This window comes from Cryptotermes secundus, unplaced genomic scaffold (genome assembly GCF_002891405.2).
Source record: "Cryptotermes secundus unplaced genomic scaffold, Csec_1.0 scaffold363, whole genome shotgun sequence".
In the NCBI taxonomy this organism is placed as follows: domain Eukaryota; kingdom Metazoa; phylum Arthropoda; class Insecta; order Blattodea; family Kalotermitidae; genus Cryptotermes; species Cryptotermes secundus.
The window spans coordinates 209,642-229,872 of record NW_019737986.1 but is presented as its reverse complement, the minus strand read 5'-3'; the positions used below and the strand labels follow the sequence as shown (position 1 = coordinate 229,872).

At 39.1% G+C, this 20,231-nt stretch overlaps 1 protein-coding gene across 1 annotated transcript in view; it reads left to right on the top strand.

Moving 5' to 3' along the window:
- Window positions 1-13,172: 13,172 nt before the first annotated feature.
- The window catches only part of LOC111870604 (protein FAN), a gene marked incomplete in the record, with an annotated part of 42,113 nt that continues 35,054 nt past the window's right edge, over window positions 13,173-20,231 (top strand). The window contains 2 exon segments of the mRNA XM_033753923.1: window positions 13,173-13,308; window positions 17,286-17,519. Coding sequence (XP_033609814.1) covers window positions 13,295-13,308; window positions 17,286-17,519 — 248 coding nt within the window.

Genomic DNA, 20,231 nt, shown 5'->3' with positions numbered 1-20,231 from the left:
GTCATTGCATTAAATACCTATCATGTTTAGCTAAGACAGACCCGTGCCTATGTGTCTTACTGTTGACAAATATATTGTGATGCAATAAATAAAGTGTGTATGTGTGATGGTTTTGAGGGAACGAAGACGTGTTGTACTGATGTGCCTGCGTCACGCACAGTCCCTGAGAATCGAACAGTTGCTCATCTAATAAAAAAATTGCCAACCTTTTGAAAAACTCAAAAGTTCCTTTCCATTTTCACAAAACTTTGCTATTGGTCATTATTGTGAGCCAAATTAATCCAATTCCTTTAAAATAAATATGAATATTTTTCTCACATATATATTCTCTTTTATGTCCCCAAGGTCATCCAGCATCTTCTGGTCGCTCTAGATCGCATTAAGTGGAGGAACTGTTCTGGAAGAGACTGTGGACCTATCGTCTTGACAGATTACAGATGAATGAATGATATCTTACGCGGTAACTGCCTTCTAAAAGAAGTTATTGAAGGAAAGATAAAGGGGCGGATAGAAATGACCAGAAGACGAGGAAGAAGACGTAAGAAGATGCTAAATGACCTTGGGGACAGAAGAGGATATTTTCATTTGAAGGAGAAAGCTTGAGATCGCATCAAGTGGAGTAACTGTTTTGGAAGAGGCTGTGGACCTGTCGTATGACAGATTACTGATGAATGATGAATGAGTATTCTCTTTCCCTTGTGGTTAATGGATAAAAATTTGTTTGCATTTGTCACAATCCTCGTGCTTGCTACTCGTCCTGTTCAGACATTCTTCTTTAATTTTATTAAGGCATCAAATTATGAAGCTAATCATTATGCATTTTCTGCAACCTACTGCTATTCATTACTTCTTAGGTTCAGATATTGCCACCAGGAGACAGAGGACAGGGATGTAACATCCGAAACAAACTCTTCGCTTTTAGACTACCGTTGCGAACAGTCGCTTTGAAACGCTTTTATATTTTATGCCTAGCGTCATTAAGTCATCGTCCTTTTTGCGTTTAGTAGAGGAACGGATGAACTGGGTAGGCACTGACACTCGCTAACAGCGCCTGTGGTTCCCCTAACTCACACTTTCCATAAATCGCTGCTTTTCCTAATTGAGATTTCTCCAATTACGCGATGTTTTTTTTTCAGATATCTCTAAGAATATGTGATGAATAAAGAATAAGTTCATAAGTACTTACGGAAATCGTATTTTGATAAATATTATTTGCATATGAATGTCATTTAAAACACGTTTCATTGGTGGCTAAATTTGAATATGATAATGAAGTATCATTGCTATTGACGACATGTGAAAGAGTCGGGGAATTGTGTGGATTGTTAAATAAAATACTATCTAAATGTATTGCTTTTAAAATCTTTGTATTTTAAGTCATCGAAAGTCAAGTTTGTGAAACGGATCTAGCGCGCAGCAGCAATTCGTTATAGGCTGATGTGAAACTATCGCATCATTTTGAAGATAAGGGCTATATTCCTACAGAATGCAATGAAAAATTCAAACACATTTAGGAAGTTATCAAATAGAATTTTCTACACCTTACTGTATATTAAATTTGAAATTTTACCTTATATTTTTTCAAGATTATGATATTAAAGAAGGTCAAGAAATCTTGGATCTATGCATGCACTTTTATAAACGCCTTCATGGCATAGTGATTAATTAGTTATGCAGGAGGACACATTCACTTGCACTGCATCAAATCAAGAACCTTTAAAATGTCGTGACAGAACGACTGTTCTCACTACTTACTTTTAACTTATTTCCAAATTTTTAAGTTCCTGTCGGACTTGATGGTATTTTTAACTAGTTTTCGGTAATAGGCGAACCTGCCGTAAAAGCAATCGGAAGGATTCTTTTTAAAGCGGTTCTGCAAATAATTTTGCTTAGCGATGTAATGCCTTAAGGCATAGGAGAACCATTGAGCGAATTAGACTTGCAGCGATACCCACAAGGAATTGCCTGCTCATGGCACTTCTGACAGCAACACGGAGGCTGGCGACTGCTACGTCAACAGAAGAGGTTTCATACACGCTTGACCAATCATAAGTTGATAGAATGCTGTAAAGCAAAGTGTAGTTGCCTGCTGCAAAATTTTGATAACTGAATTCACAATTTAAATTATTATTGACATGAGGTAGAAGCACATCAGTATTCAAAGGAGGGTGATATATATCAGGCGCGACCAATCCAGAGTCGACAAGAACATACTTTAGATCAGTGAAATTAGCAAAGACTAGGTCAAGCATGTTAAGAGTGTCAACAGCTTCAACGCACTGCTTAGGCTAAGGGGACATGTGGAGGTGTTTAGCATAGTAATGGCGTCTAGGTAGAGGCGTCCCGCTCTCCCGGTTAAATAATAATAATTCAACTTACTTCGTGTTTATTTTCGTACAAACTTAACAGCACAGAGGCCAATTACAAAGCTAGCACAAGTACCTAGAACGACACATAATAAGAGAGTCGTTTTTCGCCCAACAATAGTCTCTAAGTCCTCTGATAGATGGGGGAAGCATTATAGACACCGCCAAGCTAGTGGAGGCCGAACTCGCTTGCTCGGCGGGACTGATGATAAGCACCATTATCGGTAGGGTATAGAGACTAGTAGAATATCATAGAGGGAAGCACAATGGACCAGTACTGGTCTAAGTGCATGGGGAAACCCACCCTCTCCAATAACTATCTAACTAACAGTAATAACAATAGTAATAATAAGTAAGTTTGTGATTAACCTATAATTGATTAATTAGGCAATATACTTCGCCCACAAGTGGCGGTCGCTCGGTCGGTATAGTTCGCTTGCGGACTGCAGGCCACGGAGTTCTTGTTGTATAATCCCTTCATGTTATTGCTATACATTCACACATTCTAGCATTCCTATATTGCCGCGTCATCATCGAAAACTCCAACAGCTACCAGGACACGTTTCCATAGCAACATTGAAAGCTTTCTTCTCTCTCCGAACAACGTGCGAACGCTCGCTAAACTGTCCGCGTATTCATGGAATGGACCCATGCTTCCCACTAGACCGATATTTTCTCCCGTTCGAGACACTTAAGAATGGGGGGGGGGTGTAGAGAAAAGGAAGTTGAGAGAATCTGCTCTTAAACCTTTCAGAGAAATTTCTATCTCGGTACATATTAATGCAAACGGCATCAAATTTATAAAACTTGGTATTACGATAAAACAGAGTAAAACACTTGTATGTATCGTTCTCCAATCCCTCAACCAGACGTCCATAGTTTCTGAGAGACCACTTGGGACACGTGGATGTTGACGGGACGTAGGCTGCTTCAGAACAGGCTGACGAGCGGTACATTTGGCCCGAAGAGAGATGAAGTGGTACGCCGTGGGAGAAAACTGCATAATGAGAAGCTTCATAACTTGTACTCTTTGAGAAATATAATTGGAATGGTAAAGTCAAGGGGGTGGGATTGGCAGAGCGCATAGAACATATGAGAAGAGAAATTCGTATAGGATTTTGGTGGGAAAACCAGACGGAAAGAGACCATTAGGAAGACCTAGACGTAGCTGGAAAGATATTGTTTAAATGGCTCTTAAAGGGAGAGAATTGGTTGGTATGGACAAGATTTGTCTGGCTCAGGATGGGAACCGTTGGGAGACTCTTGTGAACACGGTAATGAATCTTCGAGTTCCATAAAATTTTGGGAAATTCTTGAGTAACTGAGTGCTTGTTAGCTTCTCATGAAGGACTCAGCTCCATGGAGTTAGTTAGTTTGAAGTGGCTGGGTGAATAATATTAAAAAGGATTTGAAAAAGTAGACTGAAAGGTGAAGAAGGAGTGCATTTTCGGGTCCTTGCGAAGAGAATAATAAACCTTCAAATTCCATAAAAGAGTCGAGCAGTTGTGCAACCAACGTCTGCTGAAGGAGGCCTCTGCTTAAAGCAGTTATTTAGGGTTTCAGTTGAGAAATACGTTCTAAAATTGTTACAATCCACAAACTACGCTCTAAATTTTGGAAATTCTCAAACCTCACGACCTTTTAATACAACACTCGATTGTAATAGTTGGTGGTATGATAGTGTGGTATACTGCGTTATTTTTTCATTTCAATTAAATATGACGGTTTTCATTGGATTATTTTCTTTCAGAACTTTTGTGTCTAGGTATAAAGAGAAGTATGGAAACTGTTGGGGAGGGCACGCGGTAGCGTAGTTGGTTGAGGCACTATGCTACAAGCCGGAAGGTCGCGGGTTCAAGTCCCGATGAGGTCACTGGATTTTTTTCAGTTGATCTAATCCTTCCAGCCGCATTAGGCCCTGTTACTTAGCCTCTAACAGAAATGAGTACCAGGAATTAATTAAATAATTTTTCTTGGGAGTAAAGAGCGGCCGGCGAGTAGGGCTGACAACTCTACCGCCATCTTTGAGCCGATTGTCTAGATAATGTGGGACCCTCAACGCCTCACAACCCTATGGGCCTTCATGGCCTGGTACAGGGATAGCTTTACTTTTTACTTTTATGGAAACTGTTGGGAAGTCAGCTTTTTTTATTGATGGACCTTGATTTCTTATGTCCCAAAGTGAAAGCCGATGACTTGAGCCCAGATGACCCTTCAAGAACCGTCACATGAAGAAGAAGTTACCCTTCTTGACCTTCTGTGTCTTCCTCTTTTATCTGCCATCCACTCTACAGAGTTTTAATGACCAAATATAAGATGCTTCAATATATTCCACTTTTTATTACTCTAAACATTCAGAGAAATTTATTACTCTTCCTGTCTTCCTAGAGTGCCCACTGACGATAAGATGTTGACAAGTTTCCATACGAAAAGTGGAATAAGGAATTATGACATACAGAACTATTCCCAGTTCAGAGAGGCTTGTCGCACACGAAAATAGAGCTGACTAGTTAAAACAGCATTTCTGCCTTGTAAGCAATAGAAAAAATAATTGTGAGAAGGCTCGGTGGTTGTTCAAGCCACACGTAATTTCAAATCACAATCGATGTTATGTACGTCACACAGAAGAATAAGTCATGCCGCGCCGTAAGTGCGTTTGTGGAGAACTTATTATTCTTCTCAAATTCCACACTCTCCTGAGATCAAAATGAAACCCTCCATCCTCTTCTTTGTGTCTTGCATACATAAGTTTAGAATCCATTTTCATGAAAATAACAGCGTTTTCCACTGCACTTGAACGCCAAAATTAAAGAGGAAATTATTCTGTGATATTAAAATATTATTAACAATTGATTGAATATTATATTTCAGTTGTTTACTTCAGCATAATTGTTGTATGACAAGTACAGTCTCAAGTACAATGTGAAACTTGTTCTAGTATCTTGTCCTGAAGGAAAATATTCTTTGCTGCAGAATGCATCACCGCCTTGGTCGTATTCTTAGGTGAGGTAAGAGGTGTAAAGGTAAAGCTATCCCTGTAACAGGCCGTGAAGGTCCATGGGGGTGTGAGACGTTGAGGGTCCCACATTTTGTAGACCATCAGCTCACAGACGGCTGTGATGTTTTCAGACTTACTCGCCGGCCGCCCTTTGCCTCAGCAATATTCCTGGTACTCCTCTGTGTCAGAGGCTGAGTCGACCTCAGAGCCATAATGCGGCTGGAAGTATTATGTCAATTGAAAAATCCAATGGTCTCATCGGGAATCGAACTCGCGACCTTCCGGCTTATAGCGCAGTGCCTCAACCATTCTTAGATATCATGAAAATTGAGTGCGAAACTTAAATTTAATTTTAAAAGAGCACTGAATGCAGGACATATTCTCATTAAATAAGTTATCTAAAATAATAGTATCACTTGTACCCCATTGATTTAATTCAGGAAGATAATATCGGCGAGGATGATCGCGTACTTCCCGTGAGAGGCAAAACAAATGTACAAATGCAAGAGTGGTTACAATATCTGGACAAAATTCCGAGAAAATAAAAGGTTCAATCCACTACGAATTGCCGTCTGTGAATAAGAAGACTTCACAATTGCTGAACTGAAACCAGTCCGGGTAAAGCAGGATAAGAAGGGAGGTGACGAAACAGCGCTAATCATCTGTGAACTTCAGAATAAGGAACATAATGGTTCTTTCTTTATTCTCATGCTTCTGTAGAGCAACAGGACTGCACAGTTTTAATCTTGCTAAGCCATTAGGTTACACTGGTCGAGGTGTGCTGAATAGTGGTGACGTTTCGAAAGCAATTCTGCTCCTACTTTCAGGCGATTCTTCATCACTACATTTCAGCTTTCTTTCTATTTTGGTTATTGGTGGCCGAAGTCTGGATGGTCTGGATTCAACTTGGAACCTTTGACTTCTCAATTTGTATGTTAGCCATTTTATTGTACCATCTAACGTTTCTAGGACATGCTCACAAAATATCGCGCTGTTCGACGAACTTCAGAAATATCCAAAATATCTTCAGCGTAATGAATCAGTGCTGACATAAATCTCTGGTGAATCCAGTGGTATGTTCCTGCTACAGAATTGTAAATTATGGATATAAAGTCGATCCCCGATCCATGCTAGACAATCTGCCACATTCCTAGCTTACAGAACGTCAAAAAGTAAAGAGTCTGTATTTTTAAATCTTCGGAATTTTCAAGTTACGCATTTCAAACTAGGGCTAAAAAGTACGGGAGGATTGTAGAAACATGGAAATGGCTTACATTTGGAATGAGAGCCAGGCAAGCTGTATATTCGTCTGAACAAGAGTGGGAGCTACGCACTTTAAGCTATGGAAGGCTGTATATTCATCTGAACAAGAGTGGGAGCTACGCACTTGAAGCTATGGAAGGCTGTATATTCGTCTGAACAAGAGTGGGAGCTACGCACTTTAAGCTATGGAAGGCTGTATATTTTTCTAAAGAATTATGAAACTGCGAACTTTAAACTACTGCAGGTCATATATTCGTCTGGACATAAGTGGAAAGTACTCTATTCCCCAAACACTTCCTGTACTACAATATATATTTGACGTTATTGCTGCTTCATTGTTTAATGTAAAATTACATTCTTTATAACGCCAATCAATAAAAATACATTAGACCCTATTTAAGTAAGTATGGAATGTGTTAAAAAGAAATTAAACCTCTGTAGTAAGATATGTTTATTATGTAATACAAATATTTTATGAAATATGCAATTAAATTCTGGTAAATAGGCGTAAGTAAAGACCAAAACCAAAACCGCCGATGGCAATTCTCTGTATAAATCTGTAATGCATGTATTCATATAAATACGCGAGTAGTTTAAGGATTAAACATACAAGTACACGTACAAATGGACACCTTTTTAATCTGTATTTATACAGAGAACTAATACAAACTATCCTAATGTTTTAATAAATTACTTTGCTCAGCATTTCTACTTTATAGCAGTGCTAAAGTTAATGTTCACTTAATGGCTATTTATTTATTTAATTATCTTGCCTCAACTTCTGCTTTCTGGAAGAAATGAACTGAGCAGGACGATGTAGTTCCTTTTCGTCCTTAGATTTTCGAAACAAGAATATAAATTGTGTAATATTCGCTAATATTTCTGCATTTGGCACATTAATTTCAGCAACAAAAATAAATTCTTCTCTAGGAATGAAAGAGTAATCTGTTGAAGGCTCGACTTCTTGTCATGTTTGTAGACTGGTGGCGTGCTACGTTATCATGTATTACAGATGTTTTCTCTACAGCATATTTTGATCTTATAAGATCAATATCAAGTAGGCGGGTGCTGTGGTGATTTGTGAATTGTGGAGATAGCGATTGCACTGTAATTGCTTGTAGTTCCTAGTGGCATGCATAAGTGATCTATACATGCATTCACCTATCCGTATCCCGTCTATATTCACACCCCTAATTCGTGACAATACATTCATACTCTGTGACGCCATGTTATGAACACGAACAGCGCTGCTTATGAGCGGGTGGAACCCCAGCACGTGCTTCCTAATGTGAAAGGAATGGAGTAGAAACAAATGGACCAAGTTGACTTAAAAACAAAGCTGTTGAAGAGAACAATAATTCACCAGAAGAGATGAGCCATACGGCAAGGACATAATACTCTAGCTCCCTCTTTCGCTACAAAGATGGCGATGCCGCGAAACAAAACAGGGACTTCTAGAATTCTAGAAAGCTGAGTAACCAAAGTTACTGAGCGAGTCTGTACCAGCTGTCGAGTGAATATGCAGCCGATAGCGACACAGAGCCAGAGGACTATAGAGTGAATAACAGGGCCGGTGCCAGATCTCTGTAAAACTCGATTCCGAAGAGCTCTTTATTAATATGACGCCAGTACCAGGAGCCAGTCCATGAATTCGCGTGCAGCCTACGCGTTTAGAAATGAAAAAAATATGTCACACAGAACTCACGAAACTAAATCAGATTTTATTTGATTGTACCCCTACGCGTGTCATTTCCAAAGAAGGATTAACTGCTCCAGGCTCTCGGGTTGCTTTGTAATAAAGCAGATGTATCTACAGTTCTTCCTCTATTTCAGTCCCCAGTCCTTCCATGGCCCATTAATATTCAAATGCCTTTCCAGCCTAGGGGCAGGTCAGCAGCAAAAATTAGTAGAATAAATAGTTGTCTACTCGAATATAACGCTGTGTAGGCCGTTTACATCAACCGACGTTTCGGAAGAACATGCCTTGTATTATTCTTCGACGGTGAAGATGGAGGCGACATGTTCCTCCGAAATGTCAGTTAACTTTCAACAGATTGTAGAGCGTTATATTTCAGAATATAGAACTTTCCATAAGTACCACTGTGAGAACCTCAATTCCTGCAACGGGAACCTGAGCTCCAAATATACAGGGTAATTCCTAGTAGTATATCCCTGCGGAAACCCCGACAGTAATTTAGAATCACTCTGCAGACCGAAAACATGGCTACAGGTTTACTTGATTCTAAATTTTTGTCTGCTTTTCTGGAGGGACTAATGAATTACTCTATTTGCCAGGGCCGCAAACTACCTGAGTTCGACGCTGATTGTTCTTGACCGGAAAATATTTGTAACACGTGAAATTACTCTCTTCATGTATTTAATTAACCTTCTTATTGGTTTACAAATTTACATTGCGGTTTGGGACACACATGGATTGTGTGCAGTCTGAGAGTTCAAGGTTTCCTTGTGCCCAAACACAATACAATGCAAAGCAGTTGTACTCAACCTGAATATCAAATGAACTGGTCGCCTTTATGCAACTCCTGGATTTATCCCAGAGAAAGGCAGAGCAGTCTTTCTGGGGTCCGAGTCCCTTTGTACTTGCGGCCACATTTTACTGTCTCAGAGTTTGTCTAACCCGTGTGGAGGCGGAGACGAATACCTCCACCATGACCCTGCGAGTGGTAGGAGGCGACGCAATAGGAAGTCTCAAAACTGAGACAGTAAAATATGGTCGCAAGTACCAAGGGACTCGGACCCGAGAAAGACTGTGCTGGCAAGGGCCAGCAGCAGATACAAAAGGCAGACCTGTCCTCTCGTCAGAGAGGGCACCCCACAGAAACAAGACTGTAACTGTCACACAATAATAAATATCTGGTCATGAGCCCCAGATGGGTCTCGACAACAAGACTTACTGACTGACTGACCGTCAGTCGCAATGTGACTTTGACTTTGAACGAATTAGCTATTAGTTTGCGAGTCCGGCGGAGAGGGTCAGTTGATTGGAGTGGAGCGAGTGTGTGTGTGTGTGTGTGTGTGTGTGTGAAGGAGAGGGTGAGTTAGTGAGTGAGCGCCGCTCGAATCACCCCCATTAGAAGGGGAGTGAACAGTAATAGTCAAACCTCTCCTCTCGCTGAAGAGGAGGTCCCACTTCTAAACACGTACCTGTCTAGGCGAGAGCATAAATATTGGTCATGAATCCCGACTGGATTCGAAACCAAGAATTACTGGGCTGGCGAGGACCAGCAGCAGTTCAACCTACCGACGGACCGACAATGAAATAGGTGTGAGTTGTGAGTTGTGAGATGGTAGGCAGCCGACAACCACGTAAGCACGAGAATAGAAGAATCTCCATTTTTGGGAACCGTAACCGAGCAACGACCGTTGAAGACTATAACAGATAGAGTCAGCGCGTGGTATAGTGATTTCTTAAGTGTGTAGATCAGCTGTAGTTTTACTATTACCTGCAGTATCGAGTCATGAGTGTTCAATAAATCCAATTACCAATACAAACCCCGTGTCTAGTCTCTAACACGTGATAATATAAGTACGTAGATTCTAAAGGGCTATGACGATAGTGGATGACACACAGAATTACTGGGTCTTCCTTTATCACCTGAAGACGGAAACAGATCGAGTATCCTCAACGGCATGTCCCCTATTACCTAGAGTGTCCTCTATTACCTAGAATTCCGGACGATTGAAAAAGTCTCAAAAGCCAGTAATTCTACGTGATAATATGTTAACAGAGAAATAGTAAGGCTAGAAGCGTACATACTAACAGTGGAAATGCTCGCGGAACTCGAAAGGAATAATTCCTTTCTTATTTTCATCCTTCAGCCTATTTTTCTTTATTCTTTATCCCTCTCTTCCTTTTGTCTCCTTCCACTGTGCTCCACAAAAGTAGTAGATTAAGTTACACCTTTAATCTGAATACGACCCATTTTCTCAGACAGAGCTGCCACCTTTGTAAGTTCGTGAAAACTGAATGTTTCAATAGAAGAGGAGTTAGTACGACAAACACGTAATCAAATGCAAACTTTATCCCTAGAACAATTAAGTTCAATTTAATTCCGTATGTATTTACTACAATGGCACGAGGTAGCGTAGTTATTTGAAACACTATGCTACAAGCCGGAAGGTCGCGGGTTCGATTCCCGATGAGGTAATTGGATTTTTCAATTGACCTAACCCTTCCCGCCGCACTATGTTTGTGGGGTCGAATCAGCCTTTGACACAAATGAGTACCAGGAATTTTCCTGGGGGTGGGGGGGCCGGCGCATAAGACCGACAACCTCACCGACGTCTGTGAGCCGATTGTCTAGAAAATGTGGGAACCTCAACATCTTACAATCCTATGGACCTCCACGGCCTGTTACAGGGATACATTTACTTCTTAGTAGGTCTGCACTGAATAAAGTCAAATTTTCTGCATAATTTGTGCACATTATCGACAGGTTTAGAAAACATACCGAACAGTCTTGCGACAGTTTGCAAACCAATGACGACCAGCACTGTGTAGCGTACGAGTATAATTCTGAACTCTTTGATAATGGGGGTCATGTTTGAGATAAGTAAAAATGGTTGAGAGATGGTTCAGGCCATACTCCGTCATGTTTTGAGCGTGGATTTACTTACATCTCCTTATAACGAATGAAATAAGATTAACTCTTTGTAGTTCTGATCATAAAAGATAATTTCATAACGACCTTTCAATCACAGACTAATTACGGTCGGAACATCTCGTGTATCGACCAGTATCGAACCCGGATGATGAACGGGTCGGATAACCTAAACTTTGAGGTCGTTGATGCTGCTCATTTCATTATCATGTCATGTAAAAATCGACGAAGTACACAGCTAAAATAGGAAGGCGGCTCCAAATTTAGATTCACAAACGCATGCGCAGCCGGTCACGGTAGCCGAGCGGTCTAAGGCATGTACTGTCTTCGCTCGCTTGGAAACCGGGATCGTGGGTTCGAATCCCACTCAGGGCATGGTTGTTTAGTTTGTGTGTGTGCGTTTTTCTGTGTTTGTGTATAGGTAGAGGCCTTGCGACGAGCTGATCACCCGCCCAAGGGTTCATATCGAATGTGTAAGATCTAGTAAACCGAAGTGAATGGAGAAGTGAATGGAGGTAGGCCTAGGCCCACTGGAGTTGTAGTGCCATGGGGGGGGGGGAAACCGCATGNGAAGATGTATGTATGGAAAGTTCCATCTTCTGAGATATAACGCTGTGTAGCCTACTGAGAGTCGACCGATGTTTCGCTTCCATCTTCGGGGCTAAAATGCAAGCCTTACAAGAGACCAGCACTTTTTTCTGCTGCTGCTGTTTGGTTTGCTCTCCAGGCCTGAAGGCTCGATGGTGTACGATTTAATCGTTAGCACATTATGTTTATGGTCAAGGTGTGTAGAGTTTAATCAATGCAGCCACTTGAAATATGCAGAAAAACGAAGTTTAATCTATTCTGTGATGAAATAATTAGAGAAAAACATTGACTGTGTAAAAGGGTGGTAGTTCGACTCCTTTCTCTATTAACAAAGTGAAGAGTTTTAGAATAACTCAGAAAGTCTATGCCTGGCTACCAGCTGTTCCGATAGCATGTTTGTTTTCCTCGTTCCCTCCAGGCCATTGTCACCTCACAGTCTGTTCCTTCGATGTTCTTAACCACGTATCCTCCATATTATTTTCCAGTCTCCTTCAACTCTTATGTCTCATTCAGAATGTTGTAAAATGACTTAGGAACCAATAATTCTAGCGCGTGAAACTGGTGTACATACGAACAGGTGAGTATTATTACACATGGAATTGTTGGAAAAGTGTTACGTACCTCCATCCACGTTCAAAGTCGTTTTAAGGTTAATAGAGTCAACTTGGGAGGCAGACCGGGACCCTCTATGGCCCAAGTCGGATAACTGCTCCGACCGGCTCCGACCCTCCGGCCGCACCAGCCTCTGCAGCCTCTCTTGGGCTACCGTACCAGTACCGTTTGCCCTTCACGTGTGCCCCTCCATGGCCTAGCTTTGTATCATCGAATGAAGCAGGACATGACGACCCTCATTAAGGGGGGTGAGAGAAGGCTTCTGGTCAAGTGGGATTTGTGGTGGACAAAGTGGTGCTGGGACAAGTTTTCTCCGAGTACTTCGGTTTCCCCTGCCAATCTTCACAGCACCAATTGCTTCACAGTCACCCTCACCTATCATTTGGGGCTGGTACAGTAGGCCAAAAGTGGCTGCAATACAAGGGACTTAGTCCCACCCCACTAGCAATAAAAAAATATACCATCCCAGCTTTCGCCCACATAATTAATGAACGCTAGGATGTATGCAAGGTAGTTGGCTAATCGGCCAGAATTGCATGCAACCGGAGATTTTCAAATTCGAACAGAGGAACTATTCAGTACGCTGTTTTACGTTCGGTTTATGTGCTTGTTGCCGACTGAGTTTTCGATGTCAAAAATATCTCGTGAATGTCGATCCTACGATAGTAACAGAAGCTGAACATTGCTTACATCCACTGATACATGCTATATACGTTGATCGTAAAGCCAAAGAGTATTGTACATGGCAATTTGTTGTTGTTTTGTCATAGGTTATGAATAGCGATGAATAGTAGTACTTTGCCGTCTGTGCGGTTATGAAGTTATAATAAAGTGTCATTACCAGTATGGAAAAAGACAGGTGATTGTTAAGTATGCCCAGTATTGCTGATATATTCAAATAGCATCTGCCAAGTTAGAGTGGTTTCATTAGATGATTTTTCTAATCATGCTTAACCTAACAGCAAGTGTTTTGCACAATGTGAACGTTTTCTAAAAACAAGTTGGACGTACATAGTGATTGTAAAAAGAAGTATATACAAAAATGAAACCCAAGATAGCAGAGTGTTATTTGCCTTACCTTCTTTCAAATTAACGTCCTAAATGTACATGGAATAATAAATCGCATACGTATTTTTGAAGTAGACTTGAATATAAAGTTACGATTATGTGAGAGATATACTCGGCAAAGTTTTAATTGCCACAGATATAATATGGATTAGACGAACGAATAGAGAAATGTGGATGTTTAGTCCCTAGAAATTTTACACAACCGAACAACAGAACTAAATATTTTCAAGACACTTGCCACAAATACGATGAAATATGTACCCTATAAAAGTAAATGCGTTAGTTAACCTCAATTTGGTTATAACATTTATGCAAGTATAGTAAAGAATAAACCTTATGTTTGTTGTAAACATATTAGGTGAAGAAGATAATGGATTCAGAAGAGGAAATATATGTGGTATTAATTTTTTGTCTCCAGGTTAAAAATGAAGATGAATTACAATGCACCGCCCATAATTTGTAGATTAATGGCCCTGAATTTAACATGGTACTTATAGTTGAAAAATTGAAGTCTTGTCCTCTTTAGGTAAAGACCATGTCTGGAGCAAAACTTTCTTTGGTAACAAAATACTGGAACAAGTCAGTACCTTAATCATCTTGGCAGGGTGTCATCAAGAATATGTAGTTTGTACAAGTGATTATAACATCAAGTATTCAGACATTTGTTAGTGCAAAAAGCAGTATATTTAACATTTACTAATCTTTGGCAAGACCTGTGCTATCATGTGGAAGTGGGGTCTGGATAATTAGAAAAAACATGAAAAGATGTGTGCATTACAAAATTATAATTTAACTAAAACATTAAGTTACCTTTACTTACAGTATTATTGAAATCTGCTGTAATTTTTTTATAGAGATAGTGTGTGGCTTGAAGCATGTATTGCTTTTTATTCGTATGGGATACGTTTGTCTGAAAGGTACAATGCAGACTTTCCATCTTCTCTACTCAAGCTATTTCATATTTCATTTCATTTATTTCGTGTCCATGGATTATTATACATGATATAAGACATGTCATTCTTGTGTAGTTATAGTATAATAAGTTTCATGATGTTACTATTGGGGGGTGCTGCATGTGAAGCATGCAGTGCAACGTGGAATTTGGGTACCAACTCAGCATTTGCTCTGGGACCAAGGAAAACCACGGAAATCCTTGATCGAATTGGCCGGTCACAAGACCTCCCAGATACACTGGTTTCTAGCAGCACCACTCCCACCGCCTTGGCTCCATATCCCATAGTCCCTGCTGTGTTTTCTCCAGCACATGGCGTCCTGTTTCCTGCAAAAAGAGAGTTACGCAGTATACACTCCTAGCGTGTGTTAAGCTAAGCTCAATTGTTCTTACTTTTAAATTATTATATGATCCTAATGTGAACTAAGTCTTGTCCACATAGGAGAGGAACTCATCTATGCTATAAAAGCAATGTTTTAATAGAAATGTTTTCAGTGTAATTTTAAATTTACATAAAGCTGGTATCTCTTTAATGTATTGCAGTAGGTGGTTTAGAAGACAAAGACCAAGATTATATTAGGTTTTCATTGGTTATTTAGTCATTTACTTGGAACACTGATTTCCATTGCCGTCTATATGACTCATACTTGGTTCTGGTCTTCAAATAGTGCTGATAGCTTGAGCAGTTGACATTGTTTCTTGAACAATATAGAATGATGTCATATTGTTAGATATGTGCCCATATTTCTACATTGTGTTAATCTGATTCTACTTTTTATTATGCTTAGTAGGCCATACCGTAGCTCAGATGGTTATGTGTCATCTTTCCACTACAGTGGTATGGATTTGATCCTGGGCCAGGTTATGAGGGATTTTTGGTGGAGAAATTGGCAGTGGTGCACATTTTCTCTGAGTACTTAGGTTTCCTCTGTCACTTCTTATTCCACCAAATACTATATATTCAGTAATCATCACTCCATTGACACTGTATAGTCTCGATACTGACAGCAACATTATACTTAGTAGGACTGTTATGCAGAACATGCAGTCAGTTGCAGTGTTTTAGTGTTGTGCTTGGAATGAAATAACAAGATCTGTCACTTTATGTGCTGCATGCATGAGGTACATAGCAGCAAAACATCAGTTTCCTTTTATTGTTATTTAGGATGGTAATGAGGAGCAGACCGATTTCTGGCAGGATAACACCATGTCAAGTTTCGACATTCTTTGATGGTTGTCTTCAGTGATCAAGAATAGTACACTTGTCACTGTAAAAAATGCCTGATCAGTCCGTGAATTCATGGGAGAGTCACAATGACAGAAAAGGTTGCAGTTCATGAGAAAACAGTTGGGAAGTGTGTCTCTGCTCTCCATGCTCTCTAGATTTGGCCTCCAGTGATTTCTGTCTGTAGGAACAGTTGAAGAACTAGTGCAATCTCCAAGTTTCAATATAATGTGCAGGCCAAGGGCATGTCTGTGTATGCCTGTGATTCCAGTAAACTTCTCAGCAACTGGGTTCTCGAAGCTCCTGCTATGAGGGGAAATACGTATGTGTGGAATTTCAGAGCAATTTGAAAAATAAAGCTATCAACATTTGGATCAAATTGAGCCCTAGAATGCTTCTTGTATAATTACAGTTAGGACCTACATTATACATATGATTTTTAAATGGATGCATTATTCCATTATATTTCACATGATGAAAGGGAAAAGCCTGCACTCAGTATTAGAGATCATATGTACACGTGCACGCTACAGACTCCAAAAATTGGTGGGAAAAGTGCAGCTTCATCACAGTGACTCATTATGATTGAAATTGAATGGAAATAGAAATATATACACGTATTTAGAGAAAACTGCAGTAAATTTTGTGTACATGGTCTGACAATAAAGTTCGCGAACTCATCACAGTAAAAGTTTTACTTACCTCATTTCTGAATATCGCTGTGGTCACCTTCAAAATACTTCCCTTGGGAAGCTATGCACCAGTGCCTAGTCCATCCTTCAAAACAGTTTTGGAATTGGTTTTGTGGAATGGCCTTCAGAGGTTCCATTGTATTACTCCTGATGTCATCAGTGTCATCAAAATGCTTTCCTTTCAATATTTACTTTCTCTTCACGAACAGGATAAGTCATTAAGGGCTAGATCTGGTGAATATAGAGGGTGTTCCAGCACAGTTATTTGTTTACTAGCTAAAAACTCCCTCACAGACAGTGCTCTAATTCAAGCTCCAACATTCTTGCGACCACACCCCAAAACACACTCAGACAATAATAGGCACCACTCAGAAAGAGACTGCAATAGATCAACAACAACACAGCTGTGAAATGCTGATATGCCAACGTCATCAAACCATACTGAGGTTTCTGTCCACTGCTGCCATGGCAAGCAGATGATGGCGAGTTCTCAAACTTTATTGTCAGACCTACACCTATTCTGTCTTCAGCCAGAACAGTGATCATTTTGGGTAGGTAAAGTTTGCTGAGTATATTTTTTTAGCAGTGTCCTCATTGCTTTGTCTAAATGTAAGCTGGGACTGCTGCACATTTAAGTTATGGGCTGACACCTGCAGTGGCTTACAAAATATATGAATAGTTGAAGAGAAATTAAAACCTTCTGTAAAATGGATGTCCTTTCAAGATGTCTTTTCCTAGTAGAGCACACACGTAGAATGCTGCTGAACTTGGCCATTGCACCAAAGTTGAGACCTTCACTACAAATTAATGAATAGAAATAATTGTAGATTGTCTTGTACCTTCATTAGCATCACAAATTAGCATCTGTGACTCATAATACTTTTTTCTTCATGTGTCAGGTTCTCGTTACTTTTGTTGGAACCTGCAGAAATATACTTTGAAGATTTCAGTGCCTTTTTGTTCCCACTTGATGTAAACAAACATGACTTTGAGAAAAAGAAACAGATTGGACGACTCAAAATGTGTTCAAAGTCGATAGTGTTTGATCCTAAAGACATGGAGAAACCACTTATAAAAATTCCTCTGAAGGAGTGTATGAAGATATCACAGTGGGATGGAGAACTTGCAACCAAGTATGTTACAAATATTCCTTACTTTCTGAAGATTTGCAATATGAAATTTCCTTCATAGAAACGTTTATAATGAAGCACATATTCTTGCCTTAGCTTAGCATCTGACTGCAAACACATTCTTCCAAAATCCCTTTGAAACAAGTTGAGACACATGCAAATGGAAGCAAGCACAATGTCCGCAGTCAGTTCCCTCATGCTGTGTCCTGATGTGCATCTTGTATACGATTTTGCTGTATATTTTTTAACAGTCTTTGCTGTTTTATAAATATTACTTCTTAGGATCTGTGGTGGTTATGGCATAATATGATATGTTTTCATTGCTTGTGTTTTTTGTTTGAGGCAATAACATTTGTGATTTCCTTTTTTCTTAGCGATTTTTTGATTATCCATGAATGTAGCCCCTCCCAAATTCTGATCATTGCACCAATGGAAAGTAACAACTTGCGTTATAAAATTTCAGAGTACAGACTCACTAGGAACATAACTCTTTGTAAGAGCAGGTGCAGGTACTGTCTGAATATTGCTATATGTTTAAACACTTCCAGTATGATCACCACCAGTGGCGTTTCATTCACTTCCATGGCACCGACCACTCATATTGTTTAATTGTAATAAATGTATTATTTATAATAAGTATGTACTTTATAAACTTCACTTTTATTTATAATATATATTATTTGTTTATAATACAAGGAATCTTGATTAATTTTTAAAATTTATCACTGCCCTATTTCTAAATTTTTTCAAGATATGGAAAAATTTGAAAGTCAGTATTCTTAAAAATTACTTTTGAAGTTATTCTACTTAAAATAAATACCAAACTGCTGTAATCAATTCACAACAATTTCCTTTTTTAGAGGGAGAGTATTCAAGTTCTATTGAAAGCTAATAATTTATTTGTATTGAAAGTTCAATCTGGGAATTTGTTTATGAATGAAGTTCCTGTAATAAAATTTTTGGGTCTGCAAATTGATAAGAATTTGGATTGGAAGAGTCATGTAGAGTATATTCTCCCTAAACTCAGTTCACCTATTTTTGTAATTAGGAGTTTATCTTATTTTATGAGTGAAAATATTTTACGAATGGTGTATTTTTCTTATTTCCACTCTGTTCTTAAGTATGGAATAATTTTCTGGGGCAACTCAACGAATAATATTAAGAGTTTTTAAATTACAAAAAGAAAGTAATAAGGATTATATCTGGAGTGGGACCTAGAGACTCATGAAGGGATCTTTTTAAGAAAGCCATTGTCATGTGAATGTTGATGTTTGTGATTGATAATCAAACTAAATTTTGTTCAGGTTTAGATGTTCATGGTTTGAATACAAGAAATCGAAAGCAATTATATTTGCCAAACTCAAATCTTTCTGCTTTTCAGAAGGTTACTATGTTTACTGCTATTAAACTATTCAACAGATTGCCCATAACCATTCAAAGCCTTAAAGAGGATAGAATTAGTTTTAAAACTAAGCTGTCTTTATATCTTATGAATAATTCCTTTTATACAGTTTCTGAATATGTGGAGCATAACATAAACAATTAGTTTTAATTATTCTATTATCTGTGCATTTGTTTAAATTTTTTGTATGTTTTTTTTTATATGACGACCTTTATGTCCATTTGGTTTGGATTTGTGAAATGAAATGTATGTATGAAATGTAATGCTTAGTTGTCAAAAAACGGTAGCTAGAGTTTGTAACTTACCTCAAAAGTAAGGAACTGCCACAATAATAGAACTAGTGCAGAAAAATATCTTGTTCCAAGCACTCCGAATACTGAACTGAAGAACACCTGAAATTTGCTGAAAAGGTGGCAGTAAAACTCATGAGAAGAGTGGGAGATATTTAGGAAAATAAGGGATCATTTTTCCAGTTAATCATTTCGTTAGGGCTTTGCCTGCTTCGAGGGGGTTTACCAGTACTTTGAATTCCCAGATCTAAGGTTGTGGTTTAAGTATAATAAGTTCTGTCCCTTATAAATAAGGTACACAAAAATAAGGATAGTGAGTTTTTTGTTATATATATAGTGACCATTAGGCATTTTTATTTTTTTTTTATATTATTAATAATTTTATTTTAGAAGTGAAATTTTCATGGGTCACTAAATAGGTTTCATGGTCCCACATTTTTCTGACTTTTGCCTCTGGCCCCTCTGAAATACGGCATGGCCTCCATTGGGAACCGCTGATCTAGACCTATTTACCTGGATTTATTCATCCCTTTTCTACCAGACTCTGTAAATGTAAAATAGAGTTGAACAATTTTGCCTGGAAAACTGCCTGGCTAAAGCATTCTTTTTGTTTCCTGAATTTATCCAGCCTGTTGGTGGTCACAGTAGCTGAGCGGTCTAAGGCATGCACTGTCTTTGCTTGCTGGGAAGCCAGGATCATGGGTTCGAATCTCACTCAGAGCATGGATGTTTGGTTTGTGTGTGTGCATGTGCATGTATGTGCACACATTTTTCTGTGTTTGTGTACAGGTAGAGGCCTTGTGATGAGCTGATCACCTGCCCAAGGAGTCCAACTGAATGTCTCAGATCTAATAAACCAAAGTGAAACAGAGAGTTTCATGGAGGTAGACCAAGGCCCAAATTGTGGCTGTAGCGCCAAAGGAAAAAAAAATTTGCCAGGTTACCCAGTCAATCACTCATATAAATTTTAAATTAATGGTGTCTTTATAAACACCATTTTACTTAAATGTTATTAATAGAGAC